Below are 27,270 nucleotides of genomic sequence, written 5' to 3'. Positions count from 1 at the left end.
AGTGGCTAAACGATGCACACGTATGAGTAAATTACATTACTCAACACGCATGCATGTCTGTCATTTGACAGGAAACCACAGTATTGTTACAATTGCGGACAATCATTTTCCTAAGTTAAAAAGAAGGAAATACAGTAATTAAATACTTCCGAGGAGAAAAAAAATAGATTAATAAAATAGCTGCAAAGTCAAAGTACAAGGAGCACATTCGTCTTTGTTGTTTTTATTATATTGCTGACAAGGTCATTGCACAAAAGTACTATAGGGAACAAACTGTTCAATTGTGCAGACAGGTAGATATGTCTAACGCAGTGAGTGTGAAATTCTAAACTTGAACAAAAACAACTTAAGTTTCCACTCCTCAGAACAGAAGAGTATATACTTCTTAAGTCACTAGATACAGAACTCTGATATAATATATAACTGCTACACTAGCCATTTAGGATGAATAGTCCATAGTGGATAATACATATTATGTACAAGTGGACGGCTGAAATAAGAGTTAAGACGGGTGAGATTACAACACAAATGAAACAATAAGATATTTTTTAGAGGGGACTGCACTAAATGTATTCCTATATCATCAATATTAATGCTGATGAAGGGTTTTCATCGCAAAGTCAATACAGTTATGCTTGTGTGGACCTTCAATGGACTTATTTGATTTTTTTTCTTTCAGCTTTCTCACCAGTCAGCCTTGACAAAATGAAAATGAATTATACTGTAAATGAAGGTGAAATAATAGACCAACACTATATGGCACTAAAGCCGGAAAATCAGATAAGATGGGTGTCAATATCACTGTTTTAAAAGATATAAACATTGCAAAATGGAGAAAATAAATAAAGATGTTTGTAAAGCTAAATAATATTTACAAGGCCCATATGCAGTCACAACGATCGCACAGTGCTTTAACTGAAATGCAAACACACACAAAAATGGCACAAGGCCTCATGCTGCTGCAACAACTGTAAAATAAAACGAAATTTCTTAAATAACACAAATTTTAGTGGATGTGTTTCGATGCCGCCACTGACATAACATTTCCAACACCAGTTTATCTACAGGTGATAGAATAAATGATACACAGTGATGCAAAAGAAACACTTTGTTGTGTTTTCTAACTTTCATTAAAAAAAAAATGTTTAACATGTTTTTTACATAACATTAGTAAATGCGCAAATAACTCTGCAGTATGAGGCAGTGCTAATGACTGCTAATAAATGCTACAAAAAGTATAGCAGACAAATGCGCTACACATCCTTGTTCAAAGGGTGATGCTGAAAGTGTCAAGCACTGTGTAAGAGCACGAAGAAGTAAGTGTAAAATGCAGCAAAACGCTTTTTGGCAACACGGACATAAATCAAACATTTAGCCAGGCAAGAGTGGGAGTGAGAAAACTTGTGAAAACAAATGAAAAAGCAGCAACAAGTCAAAGTGATCACACCGATGATCCGAATCATGTCAGAAGACATCCTAACACACCATCAAAAAGAGCAGGCGAAATTTTCCTATTGAATAAAATGTAGTGTCACAATCTCTTTCCTTTCTCGCTCACACGCTCTTGATTGTGTGTTGTCGTAATCATGCGATGCGAGGTGCTGAGCGGTCATTGGTGAGGGTCCTCTTCAGCTTGACTCCGTTACGGATAGCCACCAACATGTTGCCATCCGCCTCCTCTCCTGCTTCGGGTTCTCCTCGCTCACTATGAGGGTGCTGCTGGGCCAGTTGGTTGGCCGGCAGGACGGTGGGAGGATTGATCGAAGCCTGACCGCTCCAAGACATTCCAGGCGGCACTCCAGCATTGTCTCCTCTTGGGAACGTGGAAGAATCTGGACTCCCTCTGATCTCCTCTCCGCTCCTGCTCCCATTTGCCACTCCTGAGATGTCAGGAACTGTTGGGATTTTAACCGGGACGACTGGTGTACGAATAGGAATGGGACCTCCGCCTACAACTGAGCCTGAGCGGCGGGCAGAAGGTTTGGAAGAAGGGGTGCGGCGGATTGTGGCAACCCCTGGAGTGACAATGACTGGACCATGCCCTGTAGAATAGGACCCAGAGACATTATGGTATCCAGAATAAAAGCCCTGATTCAAACAACCTGTAGGGACAGAAACACACACACAAAAAAAAATCATGATTACAATAAGTAATGTCTTAGAACTGACGTAATACTACCATCATAAGTGTCTTGCAATCAAGTTATGCCACTTGAGTGAAGGGAAAAACAAATGAAGTAATTTAGATAGTGTGATGCCTTACACTGAGTTACAAGCTTGGTCATGAAACTCACTGAATTCATAAGTCAAGGTACCACTGTACTCAAAGGGAGAGGTGAGGGCACACGTGTGGGATGTACCAACCTGTCGGAGTAGGTGGATAAGGCCCAGAAGGTGTGTGGGTGGGTGTTGAGGTAGGGCCTCCGTTGGGGTACCCCCCCTGCACAGGTGTACTGGGCAGGCCAGCTGTGGACGCGGGCCGCTTGGTCTGAAACATGCGTCGGCATGACTGGCCAATGTCACTGTTTCTAGGGATGGTGGATGACTTGTCAAAGTCGGGCTGCTGTTGCTCAGGATTCTGTTCCTCGGCCATTGAAAAATAGTCGAAATCTGACACTGGAGGGGATGGAAACGGAAAGAAGTTGAGGGGAAAAAAAGTTTAGTGACCAAACTCAACTTGCTGCTTGAGTGCTTTGTGTTACCTTGGGAAGGAATGGTGTCCTCAGAGCAGCAGGGTGTATTTGTCTGAGTGTTGTACCCACTGGAGCACTGGATTGAGTCCCGATTAGACCTCTGGGTGTCCAGTTCCAGGCCTTTTGATAAGGCAAGAGCTAGCTCATCATGGGCCTCAAGCTCAGCAGGCTGGAGACATCGACACATTTTAACATGGTTAAACTACCTGAGGAGACAAGCGGATATGGGGAAAATAACCTTGAGTGGTGTCCTGTTTCTTTCTTCCAGTGCGACCTTTTGAGGTGCATTCAGGTCAGCTGGAGCCGGAGTAGAGGTCGAAAGGCTTTGTGGTGCGCTGCTTTCCCTGCCTGTAACTCCATTACTTTCCATTACAACTGGAGGCCCCTTGTCTTTCTTCTTTCGCAATGTATTGACCATGGGCTGGTCGTATGGGCCCGGTTTTGCCCAGTCCTGGAAAGAAACATAACTCATTATTCTGATCTTTTTTTTTTGTCAAACTAAAACAATTGTGCACCTCTTTCCTTTCTTTCGAAACACAAGCATGGCATGTTTTGATCAGACCCTGGATTTGTTTTTTAAAACAAACCTTCCAGCTGGGAACATGAGAGGAAGGGATCATGGGAGAGCCCATCGGGCAGTTGTGAAGGAAGTCTGGCAGGAGCGCTGAGGCAGGACGTGACCATGATCGCGATGGGCAGGAGGAGGAAGATGGAGGGAAGAAGGGGAAAGCTGTGCTGGTGCCTGAGCTCAAACTCCCACCATTGGTAGGGGAGTTGGCTGGGCTGTAGTGGTCAAAGCCATTGGACAGCTGCTTGTGTATGTTGGTGGATTACAACAAAAAGAGACAACAAAAACAAACGATGGGATGAATTACTGAAATGATAAATGATATGAAAATATGAGCAAAAAAAAAACATTAACTGGGAGAACAAGTGTGGGCGAAACATAGTAACATTACAAATAGAATTTTAGTATCGCTGACGTCATTATATACATATATATATATTTTTAAAGAGACAGCACTAATGGGGATTTCTTCTTGTCTTATTGTTGATTTTCTAAAAATGACCCAGTTAACTAAAATTCATAGCAGTTTACTTTTTTTTTTCAATTCTTCTTTGATTGTAATAAAATAACATTTGTTTCCACGTACTGGGAATGAAAATTATATGACCGATTTTTAATGCCTAGTTACTTTTCACCCACCCTGTACAAATGTCAAAATGGTACAAAGACCCTAAGGTGACATGGAAGAAAAACAAACCGTGTTCACTTTGTGAGGGAAGGCAAAGTTTCTTTCTCGTTTTTTTCTTTCTTGCATGTCACCTTCAGGGCTCTGTAAAATTACATAACATAGGAGAAAAGCTAAAAGAAAATAAATGGTTTAACTGAGGAGACAAATAATGGAAATGACATTGGATCTGGAGTCCTTCTATGGGACAGTTCGTACTTTCCTTTAGCTCATCAGAATTTTATTGTCATGTGAGGGGGAAAAACAGCCATGTTGACATCATGTTCAGCCAAGTATTAGCTTCAGTATGATGCGGGCAAGGATGCAGGTTAATTTGAAGCAGACAGTGGAAGAGTGTTTCACCTTGTCAACAGTATGTAGAGACGCAGCACCAGCAGGGGGGTTCCTGCCCAAATCACTGTGAAGTTTCTCATACTCTGACGCATCAGAAGAGCTGGAACCAGCGCAAGGCTGGGGCAGCAAGCATAGCAGCAGCAGGCGGGGGCAAAAGATGGTAGCAGACGACAAACAGACAGAATAGCAAGGGCAAAGACACAAAGACAGCGAGACGAGCACTATGTTAGACAGCACGGGCACCTTTTCCATAGTTCTAAGCAGTTAGTCAGATGTGCACTCATGTGACCGTACAAGCTGTGGAGAAGGTGCAGCGGGAAGTGCATTAAAAAAATAATAATAATAAACAAAGGCAGTTATATTGGGAGTGTTAGGCGAGCTAAAAGAACAGTCATAAACATTTGTAATTTATTCATATTTCAAGCAACTACAAGTGTTGAAGTAAAACACAATCATTGCATCATATTAACACATTATTAACTTCTAGTGGGTAACTTGGTGAGGTCTGGTACTCATTTATTCCAGCCCTGCAGAAAATCAACGTAAACCAGCCCCATTCTCACATTTTTTTTTTTTTTAATTGAATTTCAAGAATGAGACCTGTGAATAAGGAAACTGTAAAAAAGACTTCCAGCCTGCTTGTGAGTGACTTTTTAAGATGCACATTTGGAAAAGATATTAACTCAGGATGTCTGAGCCTCTGCAAACTCCGGTTTTTCACAGCGGTGGACAGTTTAATAGTAGCACGGGACTGACCTGCTTTGCCCTGGGCTACAATGGAAGCACACTAATTTCCTGTGCAGTCAACCTCACCACAGTCACATCAAGTTATTGCTCAAAATGCTCGTTAGGTAGAGAATTAACAGCTAGATCCCCCACTCGGATTATAAGTCAGACAACACAGTTGTATTTTCATATGGTGCACAAGTGTTTAGCAAAGAGCATGTCCCTCACCTTGTTTTTCGCCGGCATTGGTGACGATGACTTTGAGGATGTGCACTGATCATGCGATGAAGAGACAAAGCCAGAGTCGTGGGAGGAGATGCTGGAGAGTCGAGCCGGGGCCTGCTGCGACAGCGTGGAGCTGCGATACCGTTGGCGAGGTTGATGGTGGTGGAAGAGGTGGTGTGAGGAAGAGGAGGAAGAAGAGGAGGAAGGAGAATGAGAGTGAGAGCCACTTGATCCCCTGGAGTCACTACTGTTAACACTGTTCAGACTACTGTGACAGAGAAGGGAGGGAGGAAGGGACAGTCAACGGTGGAAGCGATAACCACCCAAAGAGGTGAAGAAAAGGATGGGATTTGCATCAAGTGTCGGGAAAACGAGGAAATGAGGAAGGTAGGGAATCGGGGTGCGTGGAGGAAACAAGGTAGGAAATCATTAACACAGCAGCCCATGGTGATGTACTACAGCTGGTAATGACCGAGGCCACTTGAGTCATAACATAATCGGCGTACCTATAAAGTGCACAAGCCAAATACGTAAAAGGATGACTGAGATGGCTCTTCCTGAGCATATGGTGGACCGAGCTTGTTGCTTACTGTGACTATCGGGGTTAAATATGTTTAGCTGGCACACAAGTGACAGTAAAACTATTTTTTTCTTTATTGGATGGCAACTGACAATACATTGCAAGACACATTGAATCAATGAGAGATGTGAACTACCATTTAATGAAAAAAGGATTGCCTTCTGTCATCACTACAAATATTTAGCAAGCGTTTACAGCACAATGAATCATTAAAAACACAACTTACTGCTAATATCCACCACTAGAGGGCAGAACTAAAGGATGTTTCGTACAAGACTACAAAACCTTGCTGAATTGTGAATTCATACCATAAAGTACATCTATGTCCTCTATTTTCTTTTTTGTTGTGTATATAGTGTGTTGTTACCTGCACATGCTGGACTTCCTGGACGTAGGGGTGCTAGGAGAAGAGGGTGGAGTTTGGTATGACCAATTGTAGTCTGAACCTTTCAGGTCCATTATCACCTGGAAGGAACAAACAAGATTAAAATACTTGCACATATGGAGTATCTTTTGAAAGTGATCATAAAAAAAAAAGTCTCTATATATTGCTGTATTACTTGTTCACTGGCAGGGGGTAGCTTGTGAGGATCAGATGTCAATGATTTGAGGTCATCAGAGATGGCTTGGAGATGGGTAACCTCTCCCAACATTGAAATCTCTTCATCCTGTAAAAATTATTTGTAGCAATCAGAGTAAGTATTGACACAATGAACTAGTTTGTCCAAATGTGTATGAGAAGTGTGACCCCGTAAAGTTTTTTTTTAGTCTTGAGCAATCAAGAGGTGTGCAAAAGGAAAACCCAGACGCTACATACCACTACAGGCCGCAGCATGGCTACAAAGGCGCAGAATCTTTGTCTCTCCTCTATTAGTGCTTTCCTCAGGGCCTCTTTCTCAATTTCTTCCAGAAGAATGTATTTGTCATTGACATCCTGCATTGCGCAGTCCAACTGGGGTAGGATATCACCACGACCTGCCAGATGGAATGAGCACACACACAAAAAATTAGCAAAGCTTAGAGACAGAAGAAAAAGATGAAGAGGAGTTTACAATACAATACTTCACTCGCCAGAGTTGCAAGTATTTTTTTTTTTTTGATGCGACAACTCAACTGCCGTTTACAAAAAGCAACAAATTGACAAAAAACAAAATTGTGTCATACATGTAGGGTGACTAAATACATTGAACCCAAATCCAGCCATCCTGAGTTTGCAAATGGAGGTGCAAAGGTTGGCATTTGTCCAAAGCTGGCACATAAAATGTCCTGCAAAATCTGACACAGTATGCTTAAACTCCCAGTGAACACAAACGTGATGACAAATTCAATGTATATAGTCCACTGAAGCTACACTACATCATTATGTATAGTCAAGTTTAAAAAAAAAAAAAAATTACATGACGGACTAAATTACAAGCGATGGCAATGAGACATGACGAATACACACTGCAAGTTTCATGGCTGCTTTGAGTGAATGGAGGTCATTACTGATCATGCCTGTACCCAAAGGAAGGAAATGCCCAATTACAATAAACTGAGAAATTTTGCAGCACTTCATGACAACATATGGTATATAAGTTGCAGTCCCATTTCACTTAAATGGCAAACACAACAAGTTTCTCGTGAGACTGTACAAAGGGAATGATGGGAATTATGGCCGAAGGGTGCATGTCATTTGTTTGGCTTAAACCACATAACAAACTTGTGAGCTATTCTTTACTCCAGCACGCACTATCTGTTTTTTTGTCACTGTTTGAATGTGACATTGAGTCCAATTTGTGATTCATGCTATTGTTAACAAGTCATTTTTGAAAGTCCTACAATAAGTGGTGGAACAATGATTAGAACTTCAAAGCTTGACCTTTCTCATGGAGCAGTAGAAATTTTACTGTCGTGATGCCACAAGAGAAGGCTGGCTCTCTCCGATAACTTAAATAGAACAGTTGTTTGTTTTCAAAGTCTCCAAAACATTTCACTTTACCTTCCAAGTAATGTTAACAAGAAAATAGTGGGAACTGACCTGGCACATTGCCTGTGTATGTGCGGTTCATGTGATCTGACATGCACTCACACACGATTAACCTCTCCAGGTTGCACATGAGCAGTGATTACATTAAGCCACAGTCATGGGCTGTTTGTTATAACCATGTGTACTGACTTTGCTCGTCTTAGGACTTTACGTAGATGGGATGAGAAACTTTTTTTTATTTTCTTGGTTGCTTTAGAGTTGTGGCTCATCTATTGTATTCCAAACGACTAGAAAGACGATGTTTGTATTTAGTCCGTATGCTGACAAATCCCATCTTAACTGCTAATCAGTGCAAAATAACCATAACCTTATTTAAAAACGAGGGGATATTGATCCATGAGTTTTACACTTGCCTTTTCTGCTGTAAGCCAGATAGAGAAACTTGCTCTTTTCGTGCTGACTAATAATACGGAGCTTGGAAGCCAAGGAAAGTGTTGAGTGAAGAGTTTAATTCAACATGCTGTGTAACCGCACAGCTTGAACGAGAAAAGCCATGAAAAAACAAAGGCAGGGAAAGACACATTAAAAGCGTCTCCGTTTCCTGGGGTATGGCTCCTAAACCAGTAGCATACTATCAATGTACCCATAGCAACCCCGAAACGTAAATTAAAGATGACACTTGTAGTGTTAGCCAACTGATATTCCATATCACTTGACAAAGCATTACAAATATCTACCTATGTATTGACACTTTGACACTGACTGACTTACCCCAAGTGTCAGCTCCAGGAAGACAAGGATGGTTATCAGAACCATATGTGAACAAGGAGAGAAACAAAGTCAACTGAAAGAATGACACCTTCCTTTTAGAAGTGTTTGCATTGCGCTCAGCCGGCGTATTTAACGTGACTTGCTGTTCAAGAACAACAAGGAATGATTGCCAAATCTGATTTACAAGTTCAACTGACGTCATGTTTTAAAACGCCAAATTATAAACATCCCAAAACATAGCAATATATCCAAGTGCTTTATATGCGGGTACATGTGTTTGTAAATCCTGAGCCAAGAGAACTTAAGAGAGAGGAAAAAAAAAAAAAAAACCTGCCCAATGCAAGCTACCAAGTAAGGCAATGTTTAGCTGTACCAGATTTGTACAAGTGTTCATCAGTCAGGACAAAGTAATTCTGCACATCTCACTGTGGTCCTACTTTGTCATGTATTTATTCACAAGACATTGGCATTAAAGCAAAACTAAGAGTGTCTTTTTACCTTTCTTTGCTTTCTTCTGAAGCTTCAGTGTGTCTGATGACTTTTTCTTAATCTCCTGCCGAGCTCTCTTGTACTCTAGTTCAGACAAACAGTAAAAGAGTGTGCAAGAATTTAGTAAATGTCCCTCAATGGCATAGCAGATTTATAATCAAATTTTTTTTTTGCTCAAAGTGATGAAAGCAACTTGGCCTTACATGATATTTTTTTTATGACGACATATTTTCCCAGAAACCCACCATAACCAATAGCATGTTTTTTTGTTTTTTTTAATGACACTGTTAATATTATAGAAGGTTACATCTTTTTCAAGCACCATTAACTTTTGATTCACATAAATATCAACTTTGGCATTAAAATATAGAACAATTCAAATACTATATATATCTACAATAAAACAGAATCAGACTGTAAAAAAATGCACTTAAATTGTAACACATGCCCAAAAAAAACTACATATATGTAGCGCAGAGTAAAATGAGATTCCTGAGAACTTTTATCTCCTTCACCGATCACCTATTTGTATAAGGCTGGAATGGCAATTTTTTTTTAGGAGGGGGATTTGTGCTGCCTAATAAACGTCAGCAGCATTCCTTTAAATGCAGGTGTCTCAACAGTGTTGAATGGCTATATCTCTTTCTCTATACAGCCAGTAACGCTACATGTCAGGCATTACAATTGGTTGGGATGGCTGTGTTTGAAATGGTTTTTTAACTTAAGGGTCACTGTCTTGCAACTTTCTTCACACAAATGCGACATTCCAGCTTGTTGACGTTAGCCAGCCACTGTGTTCATCTGGATTGAACCCAAAACATTAGCACTGTGGCATTAAGCTTTGGAACAAAATGAGTTCCATTGATTCTGCCCAATTTTCTGTAATTGTAAATACATCAGAAAAAGCAAATTTGAGAATGCTAATTATTTCACACTGCTTCAACGCTGGCGATGACGTATGTAAACAGACACTCATAAGAAAAGAACATTTATCGAGTCTGGGAAAAACTACGAAGCCCATTTTATTTATCGAACAATAGGATGATTAATTATGGTGACGCGCTTAAGTGAGTGACCTATGACTGTTGTACCTTTGGCATGGTCTTTATCCAAAGTGTAGACCCCTCTTTTCCACTCCTCCATCTGTTCTTGTAGGGGGTTGATCAGAGCCTCCAGGAAGGTCCTGCAGAAAAATCATAGTTATTATTATTTTATTAGTGAAGTTCATTTAAAATTTACAGGTCCTCCCACATTTTCAGTATATTTCATTGAGACTGACAAGGGCAAATATTTTCACGTTTAATATTTATGTTACAACCTCACTGCAGACTTTATTGACATATTTGCCTGAAAACTGGCAAAGGTGACATCTCGTTTGTCAATCATTAATAGGCAGGCAACCCGGGCAACAGTGTTTATATCCAACTGCGTCACAGTGGGATGTTAGACGCTTGTGCAGTCATATCTGTCAATCATTACCTCACTGACTCGAGAGGCATTTGTGCATATGTGACTGTGTTTAAGAAGCTGCGACGGCTCAGCAGCTGCAGGCTTAGTCCATACGATTAAAATTAGACTGCAACTCTCTCTTGTCGACATTTCTCTGTCTGAACTGTCTGTCTGTCTGTCTGTCTGTCTGTCTGTCTGTCTGTCTGTCTGTCTGTCTGTCTGTCAGAGGGTGGGTGGGTGTAGCTTCCACCTACAGGGTCCTGCTATGGAGATCCAAAAGGAATGTACTGAAATGCCATTTGAAATTAGAGCCCCTTGTCTGGGTAATGTGTGTGTGTGTGTGCGTGTGTGTGTGAAATGGCGACAGATATGCGGTGGACATGTGTGAGGGTTGACGTTAAAACATTCTTAATGCGTAATGCTTATACGCATCGTCTCTCGCACAAGTACAGCACTACGGGGGCACTCTCGCACATGACATCAACACTTGGCACGTGGAGTGACACCACATGCGCAGAGACATTTATTGGATGTGCCTCGTGAGGGTCGAAGTGCATCAAATGTGTCGCGTTACGACATACTCCAGGATGGCAGGCTTGATTGTACATGCAAACCCAGGCAATCATACATTCTAGTCAAGTGCTGACCAAAACAGTACTGGCATGTAAATAAATGTCAGTAGTGCAGTACTTGAGCAAAGATAGGTGCCAAACATTTGCACACAAATTCAATTCCTTACATGGAGAACTGTTTGAATTTAGCTTCAATGCCACGATGTCTCATGCACATCCTGGTCAAAGCTGATCCAATGTCTCTGGTGCCTCCTGAAAGACAAAAATAGAAAACAAAAACAGGCATAATTGAGTTGAGTGAATCAATGACAAAGTCTCACAGTACGATGACCAAAAAAAGAGGGAAGACGAAACGCAATGAGAAAAAAGTAAAATGGGGAAAAAAAAGTCCTAATATGCCTAAAATGGCACTGAGCAGTTCAAATGTCTCATGCTGATGGGAATTGTACAAAAACATCTACGCCTAGGTTGAAACAATTTCAGCAACAAACCTTAACAACAAGATGACTTCACAAAGCTGTCATTAAAACTCTTACTGGATACTTGAGGCCTGCCCGAGAAGTATTTCGTAATTCCATTCTATGTTTTGGGCAGTTGATCACAAAGAAAGGTGACCAACGCGTTCATGCGGATGGAGATTGGCAGGACTGGAATGCAGAAACACTACACAAAGCTACAAAATTGACAATAAGAAACGCAGTAAATATTTCTTACGGAATAAATTGGATTGTCAACAATTTTCGAGATAGTTCTGTTGCCATGGCTGTAGCAGCCAGGCTATGTGACGTGCCCAAAACTTCAAACACAATGGCTTATTATTTCATACCGAGACAAGACCACGATGATATTGAGGCCCGAAAGACTCGTGTCATATTCTTTCCTGAAGGCTCAGCAGCTGTCTTTCAGACTGGATGTCTGCATCGGGACGTCAAGGTGACTGACAGAACTTTTGTTTGACTGCTCGGCATGACTCAGGTTTCTGTGTGAGATTATTCTTGCATGTGTTTGTATCTATGTACGAGTTTGTCTTTGCACGACTTTGTGTCTGCATGTGGGAAAAGGTGGGGCCATAAAGTTATTATGCGTGGATGTGTGGGACTGTGCTCTGGTGAAGTAAGCACAGTTTTTGCAGATAGCACGCATAGGCTGGAAACAACAACAAAAAAACATATTATTATTTTTATTGCTAGACACTATGGACATTTAATGTTTGTTCTCTCTTAATGAGTGAGCCAGAAAGTGTTAAGCAAGTGAATCAAGTCAAGTCAAGTCAAGTTTATTTGTATAGCCCTAAATCACAGTCTCAAAGGGCTTCACATAGCCAAAATTAACAATTATTCTCAAAGCATCCCCTGATCTTAAGCTCCCATGATACTAACAACTACAAGATGCTCTTTTGTTTCTTGCTTCACTTGTTTGTCATCCATCCATCCATCTATCCATTCACCACTAGACAACATATTATTCTTGAGGGTGGGGCTAACAGATGTCAAGAGTACCACAGGGAGGCCATAAGGCCCAAGAAAGTGTTAGTCCTGGCAAAATCTCTTCATTGCACGGTAATTCAGCAGCTCAAGTCAGTACTGTCAGGGGAAGAGTTTGGTTTCAGCTGATAATGTATTTTTTTTTTCTACCACACCCGTACATCTGGATTTGATATGAAGCATATGGAAAGACCGCAGTCATCTTGAAGCAGTAACAAGAGTGCCTCTGTCAAGGGTTGGCAATGTGACTGCAATACCTGCAATCCGTTTTGTCTGAACAATGTCCCATTCAACGGAGAAGTCTCATCTGAAATGACCCATGCAGCCAAACGCGATGGGCATTGCCACAAAGGTGTCTACTGATGATGCTGACCCCCCCTACGGCAAAAGTCAACGTGTGGCTTCGGCAACAATTGCCAGTTACCATGGAAACTGCATGTGCACGTCTAGCCCCTTTTCTGTTGATGTTGGCATTTTGACCACTTTTTTCTGGGAGGCTGTTCTCCATAAACATCGCTTGGGAGATGAGTTGGGAGGGAGGGGCTAAGGTAGTACGGATGCAATAACAAAAGCAGGACAGAAGGTAGAAGGGAATGCTGTCATGGCGGTAGAAGTGGGGGGCGGGTAACTTAACACCGGCTCAAACATTTCTCCTATTGTGTTGCTGTCCGACAAATATTTCATATGGCATACTAGACATGTCACGCATCAAATGATGTGATAGCGGGATGCCGTGTTGCACGAGCCTGCTTTGCTCAGTTGTGTGTAAAAGGAAAGGCCAGATAAATGTAAATCTTCTCTTATGGTTCTGGCATGCCACTTTTTGTAAAAGAGGCTTGTATATACTGTAGCTGTGCATATTTCATGTTCTAGCTTTCCATAAAATTTACAGCTTGGTTCATATGATTTTAGGTGCTCTTTGTTTTTAGAAAACTTACTTCGAGCCAATGTCAACTTTCTTTTCATTTTCACGGCTCCAACAATATTCTCATTAATCCTAGCCCAAAGTTCATAGTCATGCATTCTCTGCTGTGCAATAGCAGTAATGAGAGAATTCTCCTAGCTAAATGTGAACGTTCCTATGTTCTTGTTGTAAAACTGTTGTGGTCCTTTCTGGGTAAAACTGTTATACACAGTGCATCTACTCTGGCTAGCATCATGTGACTGTCACAAATAGACACAATTCAAGTTGGGTGCCACACACGCTGTCTGGCTCACATTTACAAGCACACGAAAACAAGCTCGGAGCACCTCAAAAGCAGACGAGCCTACCAAAGTGCTTTAAATGTGTATGTGGAGCGCTGTAGCTAGCTGTCTGCAGAAATAGCTGCATTGTGACACGCAGTTTTGCAGTCTTGTAATTATACCTGCTCAACATTTAAATAGTTGGGGTGTGGGAGTCATTGTAAGAAACAAGATCATTTTCATTGTTACATTTTAGTGAACAATAATCCTAACTTGACAACTTTTTTCCCCCCCCCATTGCATTATAGCATACATTTTCACAAAGTAACAGATTCAAAATTAATTAGTATTGGAATAAGAAACCTTTTAGTAATTCCGCATTTTTACAAAAGACCAGCACATTCAAAATACAGTAGAGTGAAGCTAAAAATGGTAAAAGACAAACTGTCACAGGTCATCAAGGACCTTGTCAGAGCGATGGGTAAATTATGGCCAGAAATTTAGGCAAACATTCAATTTGAGTTTCTTGCAGAGCACAGAGGTTGTAATCCCAGCAGTGTGCCACGTAACACATGTTTGCTGTTAAGTGGGGGGCAGTGGTTGCACTGATAAGAGGCTGGAGACCGTACAGCTGGATTCAAACATACGCATATATACTAACCCAGCTGGTCCGGGGTACTCTGCTTTAAAAAAATTAGAGCACTAGAGAAAACAAGAAGGCTGCACTAACATAAGAAAGATGATTGAAGAATTAAAATGACTTCATTGATGACCTCCACTTGGATTGGTGTACATTTACATGTACATTTGATTGAAGTTGAATCATGCAACTGTTTGCACTCAGGAACTGCAAAAAAAAAAAATTCTGATGGGAAACACCATGTTTCAAATTCAGAGGTCAACCAGCATCCCCAGAACAAATTGGAGTTGGCTTCGAGGTGTACATTTGGGCATGGCTGAAAAAAATGCAGCAGGAATGTTGAAACAATAGTACAGTTTGCTTATTGCAAATACAACTTCCATCAGTGAAAACAAAAAGACATTTTTGTGGCAGGGTGTGAATCTAAATATTCTTTCAACGGAAAACATTGTCTGCGAGACAATTCTGTCCAAGCTCATTTTCTCTGAAGGCCGCAAACAGAAAATTTGAAGAATGCAAGAGCCACTGTTTTTTTTAAATTGTGAAATGGGCCAAGTCAAATAATATTTTTAGTACAATGTACACAGTACACAGGCTGCTGAAAAATGGGAGGCAGTCCACAAATAGCCCCCGGGCCATAGTTTAAATATTGCCACGGTACACACTTTCCTTTTGGAACTGTTGGCATGTCCAGATTGAGCCACCCACATTGCACTCGTGTTTCATTCACTGATTTATGTGCCTGTGTAATCAGTCTTTCAATATGACAGACAAATGCATTCACACTTACATAGTTGGTCACGCGTGTGAATAAAATCCTTTTGAAAAGCAATTAAAAAAAAAAAAAATCATGGGGAAAATAATGAAGATTTCAATGATGACTCACCTATGGTTGAAATTTTGTGAAATAATGTGCAAATGTAGCTTTTATTGGTGTGTTGTTTTTGCAAAACTGCAACATTTAATTTGCTAGCAATAACAGTTCTCATTTGTAATAAATGGCCATCATTGACGTTAAACTATGCAATCAAATTTTGTTCATTCTAGCATATGTGTTGGGTACAATTCTGAGACCGGAAGACCAGAAGAGCCAAAACAAGAGATGCAAGCCCAACAATGAGGACGTTTTTTTTTTTTTTTAATAATAGCTTGTTTTATCAGTTTTTCCTGAATGATGGGGGGCTTATGTGCCACTCTCTTAATAGATCAGATGACAGCCAGCCAGCGTCCTTAGCGGTCTTACTTTGGCAACCTACATACTCCATAGTCAGAATGTCTAGCCTCAGTGGAAAGCCACAAAAGAACCGCTGTGGGCAACACACGCACACACACCTGCTGCAAAGCAACGGGTGCTGACATGCAAAAAAAAATGTCCGAACACATCTATCAACAGCTGTTGACAGAGAAGGAAAAGGAGGGGAGGGGATAAGAGGCTGGAACATTAGCATTGAATGAAAAGTACTTTTTTTTATGTGACGGAATTAAATGCCATGGCGTCGACTGGAGTTCACAATGGTTCAGTTTTAAAAAAAGGTAATTTCTACTCATTCATCCAAGTTGATTTCCTTGTGAAAATGCTACACAGACAAATGTCTTGATTTTATTGCAAGTTAGAAATGAGATCAGAGCGGTAGATGGTGCAAAAAAACATTCAAACAGCCCAAATAAATAAAAAATGTGGAATTTCTCCAAGATCGTTATGGTAACAATTTTGAGTGGGGGCTTATCAATACTCACAGAAAATACTTCCATGAAAACACATTCTACACTAAGTATAAGGTGGGAAGTTATTTGTGGAGGGAGTAAAGATGACAGCAAAGAGTAATTTGAGAGTCTTCCGCCTCTGTGTGGTTTTGCAGTTTGGATGCTAACGAGGTCTTGGGAGCACGGACAAACAAGAAAAGATAGCTGACAAATAACATTTTTGTTAACAAATTATTAAATGGGTCAATGCCTAGGAGCTCCATTCCAGGCATTCTGAATGTTTCTTATCAACCAATACAATAAATGGGACACAATTAAGATAGTAATTGTGTTTTTCAACAAAGTGTAATCTTATAAATTGACATGCAAAGGAGTAGTACAGATAAATTTATTAGACTATGATCCAATGGAAGTTTTCTGTCACAGTTTCCCTAAATTAACAGCATTGGCAATCACCAAAATATTTGCATGTTAAAGTTATGATAGTGGCATACTTCCTGTCAAAATCAAAATATATTCTTGTCCAGTCATTTTCAAAAGTTCTGCTCAGCCTTAGTTCTCTGTTTCTCTGTAGGCTGTGCCCTGCTGCTTACTTGCTGTCTGAGTTTTGTCCCAGTTAGAAAACAATCGTCTGGTTCAATGACTGGCTAAAGTCCGGACCAAAATAAATATTCAGGGCAAAGTACTGATTGCTGCATGGGAAAGTACCCGGTCGGTAGCAAAACAACTTTTTAAGAAGAGACTTATTTTACAACAGTATGTATGTCTCCTAGTAAAACGCCCTCGATAACATCTTAAAAGCTGCAAGATGTTCCTTTTCACCACAGACATTCTTGCTACATAAACAGCGAAGGCATTAGACATGACATGAATACTTAATTAATATCTAAAATTTCATATCACAACCATTGCTAAAGGCAGCTCCTTGCTGCTGCAATCTGCTGTGATGATCCAATTAGTCAACTAATTCCGATTATTATCGGTGACTCGCAACATAATTGCAGGTCATATTGCAGCTGCTTACAAGTCCTCTAAAAAACAAAACAAAACAAAAGCACATTACTGGTGATGGAGCGTTTTAACGGTAATTGGAACCTTGACTTTTTGAAACCACGTTAAACCGTCAAACCAGTAATCAGTCCCATGTCTACTGGTGATCATTAAAACCAGATAAACAGAAGACACTGAGCAGTTTCCAACTAGAACACAACACTGCTTTTGTCCGAAATAATGACCAACAGATTACACCCACCATGTGTGCCTTCGTGTGTGTGTACATGTGTACATGTGCCACTGATACTGTCAACGAGTAAGTGAGGTGACATTATCCAACCCGGGGTCACCCCATATCCATCCGCCCGCCCACATACACACGGTCTTCACACAAGCACATCATTCATTGAAAGGGCTTCATGAAGTGTCTGCGGCACAACAAGGAACAATCAGGACCACTCAACTCGCTGGGTCTCTTTCAAAAGCAGCAACTATTGAGCAATTTCCAAAACAAAACTATGAAGTCAATCAGGGTTTGCCCCAATGAGAAATTTGCTATTTTGACATTGTATTATTTATATCTTGTTACTTTATTGTCTCGAGGTCTATATACCTTCTGCCTCTTTGGCTTTTAAATCCTCATGATGAAGCGAATAACATTTTAGTGTTGCTTGACAGACCAGCAGATAAACACCTGGCTTGGCAGTCATGAATGTAGACAGGCATGCCAATACAAAGAAGCAAGAAAATGCTGCAGAGCGCAATAAATTAAGACAGAACGTGCTTGATGAAGTGCGAAAAGAGTCCCTGAAAAATATGAAGTCTTTCATTGTAGTCCCGTATGAAAGCCAAAGTTCCTGTCAAAGTTACACCAACGATGGCCAGATTAATGCTCTTGTTTTATTTGGGTTTCAGTCAAGGTAGAAGCTCCATATCTATGAGACCTACTGTGAGAATGTAAGAGCCTTCGTGCTACTATAGAACAGAGGATGGATTGTTGGCTGGCAGCCCAAGGTCCAAGGGGAATGTGGTCTTTAGTACAGCATTACTTGTTGAAGAAAGGAAAAACTAAATTTAGAAAACACGGGGCCTTGTGACCGCGTTCCCGACACGACTCACTGGTCTGGCCAGGTTCATGTTTAAACAAAAACAAAGTGCAAACCGAGACAACACCCACAAACAACATTGGCGACACACGTGCAACACTGATTCTTTCTTTCTCCGACAAAAGAGAGATTGTTAAGCCTATTTTTTGTCTTGAAAAAAAAATTGGTAGTTATTTCTTCTGTAATGTAAATTAACTCTTACCAAATATAACCTTAATTTTATTGTTATTAACATGCCTGTCAATAATTATTAAATTGACGCCTTCAGTTTCAATAAAGTTTGTTTATATAAGTCGTCATCAATGAGTCACGCTGCTTCATTCAAACAGGCTGTGCAAACAACATGGAAACGGGGAAAAATGATTAGCATATTCAAAGCAGGTTCAGTGGCATAAATGGAGTTAGTTCCAAAGGCTAATGCTCTAGTGACAACATTTTGGTTTCAAGCCAAAAGAACACGGAGAGGCTAGCTAACATCACCAAGCTGGGTTATTGCGATTGTATAAGTCGCAATGCAACAAACCTCATCGTCCATTTAAACACAATCATCAATCCTAACAAAAAACACAGCAGGACATGGTTGGCCATCCAATTTGCGACAGCTTCCATTTCTAACGCCTCACAGATGGCATTACATGGTGTTATCAACGAAGAGATGCCGCCATTCAAGTGTTGAGGAGATCAGCGTTTCAAGAAATGCTGTAGACTTTAGTACGTATTGCTTAAAAAATACGCTCAATGGAAATATTTTATTCTGACACTTAAGATGTGTGTCAATATTTGTGTAAGGATATTTTTTAAACTAGGCCCTGGCTCTTTTATTGATCCAAACTTTTTCATAGTTCATTTGTTGTTCTACATTTTAATGCCAATGTTTGCGATTTTCGAAGGTTAAATGTTAATTGCTCTTCTACTTGAATTATTATTATCATTATTATTTTCCCATTGATGTATTGTAAAATTGTGCCATAAAAAAATGCAATGGTTTTACAGAAAATATATTGCGCTAAAAAATGTGCTTTCATGACAGGCAGAGTTCTAAAATGTGTCATCGAGTGTGTCAAAAAGAGAAGTGTGCATATTTTAAATATTTATTTGGATTTAATATATTCTGTATTTATCAACTACTGTGTTGCTTGGGGGGTGTAGACACAAGGTTGTGCACACTTGTAAATGGCAGAGTGTGTTTTTGACCATTTTGGTAGGTAGTTAAATTGCTGGCTCCAGCTATTTGTACGTTTCTCAGGACGGGGTCGGGTCAAACTGGGAGAACAGAGACTTAATTCAGAGCCATCCACCAAACTTGTACAGAGAACAGGATTCTAAGCGGGATAGAGGACAGACATCGTACACGCTACGGCTAAAAGTGAAAAAGAGGACAGACTTTTCAAAGGGGGCATTGAGGCAGTGGCCCGCTTGAGGATGTGAGGCTGCTCTGTAACCAAGAAGTCGAGCCATGAATTGAGCACAGCAAAGTTTCCTGTATGGTCACAGAGAGCACCGAAATGTGCGTCACTGCACAAAAGGAATAATACGATTTCCCGCTTTTTCCATTTCTAATTTAAAAAAGTTTGCGCATGATTCAATAGGCAACAGAGTCAGTTATATGACAAAACCAGGCAGTGTGTTTTCTCATTCAGAATGATGATGATGTAAAACGAGGTGACAGCGAACAACGGCGGGGTCAATGGGGGCAATGATAGACACATCACTGGGCAAACGTAAGATGTGTTTAGCGTGTGCTTGGCAAAATGTACGCACATGCACACGCTAACTCCTATGCACACATGAGAATGCACATACTTGTGCTGTGAACATGTCTCCACTTACTAGGTTCCGGTGTGCTTCAGTGCATGGGATTTAATGGTCATTGTTTTGCCCCCTTTTGACTCTTGTAAAATCAAAGAGCTTATGGACTTGGTGCAGACGCACACTCATTAGTAACCTCCTATATGCCTCTTAAGAGTTTTGGTCCCCGCTGTTCGTCATCCACATTTAATGAACTCAGAGCTATTAGTGAACATTAACTCAACTTTCCCATGTCTGCTTTGCACAACCTTATACCAAATATGGACCCTCATTAAGCACGGCAGAATTAACCTCAAAGAGTGGTTGTCACGTGAATTGTAAAACTGTGCATCTCACTAACTCTCTACTAACACAGGATGTTCTTATGCAGCTCGTGTTTTTAGAGCACGCATTTAAAGAAATCTTCTTGTAGCATGTGAAACGCTGCAAAATTTAACTGTAATCGATTATAATTGCTTATTGCACTAAAGACGATCATCCCGATCCCCCCCCGCCCCAAAGTTTTAACAGAATCAAACGAGTCTGTTGGAAAATGATCAAACCATCTCAGCTTTTTAGTGGTACCATTGATAACATTGCCAGAGCAATGACTTACATCTGAAGTTCTTTACAACTACAGTATAAACATAAGAGACCAACGGCTGTCCCAGAGTCGATAGATCAACTTGTCAATCTTTACAACGTGAAGGCTTTACGACATCAACTACAAAGACGGCTGGTGCCTTTGAAAATTGATACGTGTTCGGTCGATTATCTACTTTACAGTTATGTTTCAATTTTTCTCACACTTCGTACAAATCCGCAGGTCATGGTGCGGTTCAGTTTGAATGGTTACCCATGAGTAGCATGGTTGTCCGTTTGTCAAAGGGGCGGTTTTCTTTGTTTGAGAAAATGTGCGTTGTGTTTCATTCCTATCACTTTATAGTTGTGACAAATCTGTCCAAAAATCTGAAGTGTGTTTATGAGCATCCACTAGGTAACGTACGGGGCAGTGGAATGATGTTGATTTAAGACCGAAATACAAAAAGTCATCTGCTATTTATAGGAGAAGGGGGTGGGGGATGGCTCAGGTCAGTGCTGGGGAAGGAGTTGATGTCTCACTCATAAACACACACAAATATTTTCCCTGCTAGTCTAAATGCAGCTGGCTTCAAATCAGGGGAGGGAGCATGATCAAAACAAAGCCACAAACAGCAAAATAATGAATTTATTACCAATATATTAAAGAAACCAACCATAAAAAATACTTCTCTGCAAACTGAACAACTTAACTGGTATCAATTGATTTTGAACTACAGCAAAAATCTTTCACTTGACCAAAGCACCTGCGTTAAATGGCGCGGAGCCATTCATTTGATTCCTACCTCTTGAATTCGTTGCCAGGTCAGCCACTTTCTGAAAGGCATCCAAGAAGGCAGCCAAGGCAACCACTGTGGCTCTAGAAGATGGAAAAAAAGAGAAGAGCTTCAGTTACAAAAAACACTTTATTGATCGATCCTTACAGAACAAACATCCTATTTTGCAGTCCGTGTGTTGGTAACATGAACTGAGTGAAGGTACTCACATGAACAAAAGTGTTGCTACATTTCTGCTAACAAAAGAAAAGTCCGAAGTGGCCAAAGAAATAACTTAAATCTGACAAAAGTAAATGAAAATCTAATGACAATCAAGAAATGACAATAAGACATTTGTTTTGAACTGTGATTCAATTTGTCAACGCTTGTTTATTTCCAGGGTCCGAGAGAGAACCTTCGCACTAAACTGGGGGACAGTTTTTACTATTGCTTCATTAAATTACCAGTATGACAGAACAGAATTAATAACGTAAACAACTGAATTCCACAATTTAATACCAAAAATGTCTTGAGATTTTGTATGCAAACAAACACCACTTTTCTTATCACTCAAATATCTCATAAAACGTAGCATTGGCTAACAAGCAGTTTGGGGGAAGAGTTTAGAAAAAAGATCAAGGGTGTGGCTTGACCATGGAAAAAAAAAAAAAAAAACGTGGGCACTCTCAGATTCCGTTCTATTTCAAGCACAGCACTGGCAATGGAGGAGCTACAGCCAGCAGATCATTTATCCAATACTCATGGATCGAAAGCTCTCCCAAAGTCTGGTCAGCTCAAGTTATTCACTGACAAAAAGTGGATTCCTTCAATTTGAAACAATATTTGTAAAACCATTCTTAAATGGTATCAAATGTCAAAAAGCACCTGTCCTTAATGTGAGGGATTCAATTTTATTGTTGTCAGTTGAGGAAAGCCTGGCCAAGCCAACCTCCACTCCCTATAGACTGAGTGCTCAGCCGCCGACAATGATACATGGACTGCCATCATCTATTCTTAGTGCAGCAGAAACTGGAATGTAGCTGTGGTTGATTTGCATCCTAGAAAGAAGGTGAATTCGACACCACTTCTGACACACTAAATTTCAACAATTTTCAGATGAGTATGTATGTCAAATGTACTTAAGCCATTGCATGCAGGCATTGAACATAATCTAAGTAAGCAAGCTCAAACTGATTTTATTCATGCCTTGAGGGGCTTCTTTCCTTTTCCACAACCCAGAATAAATTCTTCATCCCTAGACACAGCTGCATCGGCCAACAAACGGACCAAAAAAGTGCATGATTAGAAATCAGCTAGCCTTTATTCTACACCATACTTCAAATCAAAACGAGCAGGAGAGGAAAAAGGCCATTGATGGACCAAAAAATGGCCAAACACTGTAATTGGTCGATTTCCTAGGTGCTTTGTGAGAGGGGTGCAGAGGGTCTAAATTACAGAGCAGTACCCCAAGGACATCATTACACACATAGACACATGCCACAAGCACTGCTGGCAAGCCACTTATCGGAACCAAAGCGGGAAGGTGGGTGTGTTTGTTTTACCATGTGTGTGTCCATTTATGCAACCCGGTCCCACAACAGATTACAGAGCTCCATGGGTGGATGGGGTGTGGGCTGGCTATGCTGTGGTCAAAACCGCCACTTGTGCCAAATTGGAAGTGGCTATAGAAAACATTAAAGCGGACCCAAAAAAAATCCCGATAGTGGTTTGCCATTAGGGCAAGAGGCTCACTCTTAGAGCTCGGTCTCAAAACTTGGAAGCGATCCAGTAGAAATGGCGATTGCCACCATGGCAGAGTCGAAGTCCAGTAATCGGGGCAAAGTTTGAAATCCCACAACAGTCTGTCTATAAATAGCGCTTGTTGCACTCCTGACTTGGATCATCTATGTCAAATGGAGATTCCTCTCCATTCGTTCCGTCGTAACCTTTTCACCAGAGCGGTCAGTGGTCGCAATGTACTCTAAGACTAGCAAATTGGGAGTCATTAGCAACAAGAGCACAAATGCTCCCCTGAGCTAAAGTATGACAGGGTCACATATTTAACCCCTAAATGATGGTAACAGTCGAATAACATATCACCATCAATCAGTTGTAACACTGAGAAAGCAGAGGAAAGAAACACAGTGTGGCCTCTGGATGCTATTGTTAAGTCCCTGAGCCTTTATACAGCTGTCACCATGAGTCTGTCCAGGAACACGTGGACAGTTCTTCGGCAAGAAATGTGACGTACATCGTTAATCAAAGATCATTCAAGACGGCAGGACAGTCACAGCTAGCGTATATAGGGAACAATAAGCTTTTTTCGCAGCTGTCGTAAGTTGTTTGTCTACTGACACGTGGCCACTTAAAAGCGCCCAAGAGAAGTGGCGAGAAGTGGCGGACATTGTTAGTAGAAGACTGGCAGGAGGTGCACAAATTTACAGCCTGTAGAAGACAATTAGGACTGAGACATGAACAGACAGGAAGGGCAAAAAGGATGTTGAGAGGTTTATTTAAATTTTGGAAGGACATGCATATTGTACCATTAATTGGAAGGTAAAAAGTCATCGTTGATAGAATTGCTATTTTTAATATAAAATGGGTCATTGATTCAGTATGAATGTCGCTCCACAAAAAGATGAGCCATGTAATCATGCAAATGCTCACCTGAGCTGTGACTGCAGCTTGCCTGCCTTGGTGATGAAGTCCTCCCAAATCGGGTAGCCGCTCTGTGAACGAGAAAAACTTTGTTGCGATCAAGACAGATTTGACAATCGCCGGTTACATAACATCTGATATCGCAGGTGAAGAGATGTGCAAACTGTTGCCCAAACAAATGACTCTTCAAATGATCATTTTACCTTCAAAAAGATCAGAACGATTATGAACACAGATATTTACCATCATGTCCTGTCGGTTGCAAAATGGGTCACTGGCTTCTTTGGGAAAAGTCCCTTCACAGCAAAACTATTAATACCATGTCATAATGAGCCCGGCACCTAATGGGACTCTAAATTTACCAAATTGAGGTCCACCGCTTGAAATAGTTGAATCTAAACTATGGCAGTAAAAAAAAAAAAAAAAATGGTGTTCAGTTGAGCCTGCAGGCTATGAAATGGAACTCAGCAGTGGAACGGCACAGGATAAAGAGAGTGAGGGCTTGACCAAATGTTTGCCAGTGATGTGCTACTACTGTCAAGTGCCTTAGGAATGTTATGTTATGCTGTCAAACATTACACCCAACAATGAAGCTCTTACCGTCTTCTGACTACTCTCTCTCACGTCAGCATGGATCAAGAAAGCTCACAGAGGAGGATTGCAGAAGGAAAGGTTGCACGGAAAAGGATGCTGTGCTAGTTGCTTCATTCATGTGTTTGTACTTTTCATACGGCCCAGGGAAGACTATAAATACCGATTAGGGGTAATGTTAAATTATTCGTGTGATCAATGGACAGAATAATTGATTATACCACACTTTAGTTAGGATGAGGTCTTGGTGTTTGGGTGCTGTGCCATTTTTTTCCCCACACATGTGTTCCTCCCAAGTGCTCCCTAACCAACTTCAGACACACAGCAATGTTTTCTTTTTTTAGACAGCTATGGCTTCCTCCTTGGGATTTTCCCATGAACCCCAGATACTTTAATGATTTGCGTATGGTAGATTTGTGAAGAGAGATGTTGGCATGTGCCAGTGATTTGTTAAGTCATCAGCTGACAGTTTTATGTTGGTTCTTTTTTTGTTTGTTTTGGCAATCATCTTTCCAGGATGGCCACTACTTGAAAGAGATGCAATAGTGCTGAATCATCTCATTTATAGATAACTTCTTTTACAGTTCACTATGATCATCAAGACTTTTAAAGACACTTTTGTACCCTTTCCCAACTTTTGTAACCTTTTACAACCAATCCTGATCACAACCTGATTGAGATATGGTGGCATGACCTTAAGGGAGCTATTCCCACCAGTCATCCCAGGAATCTTGGACGTTATTCCTGAGAAAGGGTCAATCAGTTATGCAATCCAAGCATATCTTACACCTTCCCTTCCTGTAAATGTTTATGTTAAAAAATACATATAATTGTTTGTGTTGTATTAATTTAAGCAGAGTGTTTATGCTAACTTTGATTTAGATGAAGCCCATGCCACATTTTATGATCAATTTCTGCAGAAATTTCAAAATGAATTCCCAAATATTCACCTCCTTTTCACTCCAACTGTAGGTGGCTGATATTAGAGACAATATTGACTATGAAATCAAACACCGGAGCGTAAAAGTTTTTAAATTTCTTTGCAAACTGATGCCTGCAGCGCGCCCCCCATACGTCAACCCCTATGCAAGTAGACCCCGCGGACGTTATTACACTCCGTCGGTCACATTCTTTCCATTCCTCCGGGGCAAGTACAACAGCTGAGACAGCAGCCAATTGTCTCTACAAGTCGTCTCTGTCAAAAGAGGGCGAAATAAGACGTCCCACCTGCCTGTCTAAAAAATGGATCATCACAAGTTTCACAAAGCAGTAACGTCTCAAGTAAATCACTCAGATGGTAGTCTCGCCGGGTCTGTTGGAAGCTGTGCGATAACTTCTTTCATCTTACCTTCATGTCTCCGATAAGAGTTTGGAAAAGTCCTCCAAGTGCACTGCAGTCCTTCTCGATAACAGCCTCCATTTTCAGAGGACCACCTCCAAGTGGTCACCCTCGACTTGAGCTCAACACCTCTGGTCCGAAAGGTGAGGGTGGAAGAGTCAACAAGAAAAACAAAAAGAGATTCAAAAATAAAAAGAAAAGAGCTGTAATTGGGATATCCAATACTGAGTTATCAACAACAAGAGGCGTTTTGACCACAAAGTTGTGAGGAGAAAAAAAAAAAAAAACTGCTCCCGGTGTACCGTTCACTTCAAAGAGGCTGTTGGAACGAGAGTAAAATTTAATTCCCACTGTCGTCTCCACGCCGTTTGCTTAATAGTCATGTTAAAACAGAAAGTTCAAGTGAAGTAGAAACTATCAAAATCTACGATCCTCTGATGATATTGACAGGTAAACTGGTTGAAATACCCGGCAGCGTATTCTATCGTCTCTATCAAAAACACCGACTGAGAGAGTCGGTGAAAAACACCAAGAGCGAAAACATGCCAAGCACGCGATAACCCGGAGAGATGCACTTCCGGTTGACTTACAAATTAAAAGCAATAACAAGGGATGTGCGACTAACAGGAACACGCATTTCCTAAGCAGATGTATGACAAAAATGCTTTTGAAGATGGATTAAAAAAAAAAAATTCGTGCTAAAGTTTCTCTTGCGTAAAATGTACAATTCAACTTTTTTTTACAGAAACAAAAGTTTTATATTTAGTTTTATAATAGTTTTATATTATCCCCTCATTCTATTTGACGCCATTATTTTGTAGAAAATATATATTCAAGGTCTATCAGCGTTTTTTTTTTTTTTTTTTTTTTATTTAAGAATTTGTTCACTCTTATTGTGAAGACTTGGCCGTTACCGTGATGAAAGAGGTCAGTTAAACAGAACTAGCTTGGATGTTTGATGTTTGAAAAAAAAGAAATAAAAAGAAATATTTAAGAACACGTCTGTGAATAAATAACTGTGACAGTTACTCATAATAGAATATTTTGTACCATCAAGTTCCACTATAAAAAAAAAAAACATGTACCGAATGTCAGTCAATGAGCGTCATCTAGCGACTGATGTTTGAACGACAACAGACGATGACATTTACCCCAAATAATAAAATAATAAAAATAAAAAGTGTCTAACTTGCAAAAAATAGCCGTTACGGATATCGATTTCAATGTCCCAGTTTGAATAAAAACTTTTAAAATATCTTTAAATTCACAATCTGTTCACTGCATGCCAGTAACTAAATGTTTTACTACCATTTAATTTTATTTCTCGTTATTTTTTTAGGCTGGGGGTGGATGTTCATACGCTATCT

General features: G+C 40.4%; 1 protein-coding gene across 10 annotated transcripts; it reads right to left on the bottom strand.

Annotated features, from left to right (window-relative positions):
* Positions 1-207: 207 nt before the first annotated feature.
* LOC125975105 (protein MTSS 1) lies at positions 208-26,448 on the bottom strand. 10 transcript variants are annotated; one of them, XM_049730240.1, is made up of 18 exons: positions 25,913-26,448; positions 23,983-24,044; positions 21,346-21,419; positions 11,228-11,312; positions 10,131-10,222; positions 9,049-9,123; positions 8,551-8,562; positions 6,628-6,785; positions 6,371-6,478; positions 6,178-6,275; positions 5,234-5,495; positions 4,289-4,396; positions 3,959-4,030; positions 3,281-3,502; positions 2,932-3,144; positions 2,703-2,862; positions 2,365-2,616; positions 208-2,102 (listed from the first exon to the last, which is right to left on the bottom strand). In XM_049730240.1, exons 1-18 carry the CDS (start codon positions 25,982-25,984, stop codon positions 1,585-1,587), a joined length of 2,643 nt encoding a protein of 880 aa, XP_049586197.1. In that variant the 5' UTR covers positions 25,985-26,448; the 3' UTR covers positions 208-1,584. The 10 variants fall into 10 exon arrangements, with proteins under 10 accessions (XP_049586197.1, XP_049586204.1, XP_049586196.1 ...); XM_049730247.1 differs by having other exon boundaries at positions 5,234-5,363; XM_049730239.1 differs by having other exon boundaries at positions 5,234-5,498; positions 25,913-26,447.
* Positions 26,449-27,270: the final 822 nt, after the last annotated feature.

The sequence above is a fragment of the Syngnathus scovelli genome, chromosome 9 (assembly GCF_024217435.2).
Source record: "Syngnathus scovelli strain Florida chromosome 9, RoL_Ssco_1.2, whole genome shotgun sequence".
NCBI lineage: Eukaryota > Metazoa > Chordata > Actinopteri > Syngnathiformes > Syngnathidae > Syngnathus > Syngnathus scovelli.
The sequence above is the reverse complement of the archived record's forward strand: the minus strand, read 5'-3'. Positions and strand labels throughout refer to the sequence as shown.

What these genes read in the sequence shown, in the direction of transcription:
- LOC125975105 (XM_049730239.1), bottom strand. Translation starts at nt 25,984, where the DNA reads ATGGAGGCTGTTATCGAGAAGGACTGCAGTGCACTTGGAGGACTTTTC. An exon ending in CCTGGCAACGAATTCAAGAG is followed by an intron (nt 11,313 to 21,345) that starts GTAGGAATCAAA and finishes TTTGTCTTTCAG; the next exon opens with GAGGCACCAGAGACATTGGA. An exon ending in TTATCCACCTACTCCGACAG is followed by an intron (nt 2,103 to 2,364) that starts GTTGGTACATCC and finishes CTGTCCCTACAG; the next exon opens with GTTGTTTGAATCAGGGCTTT.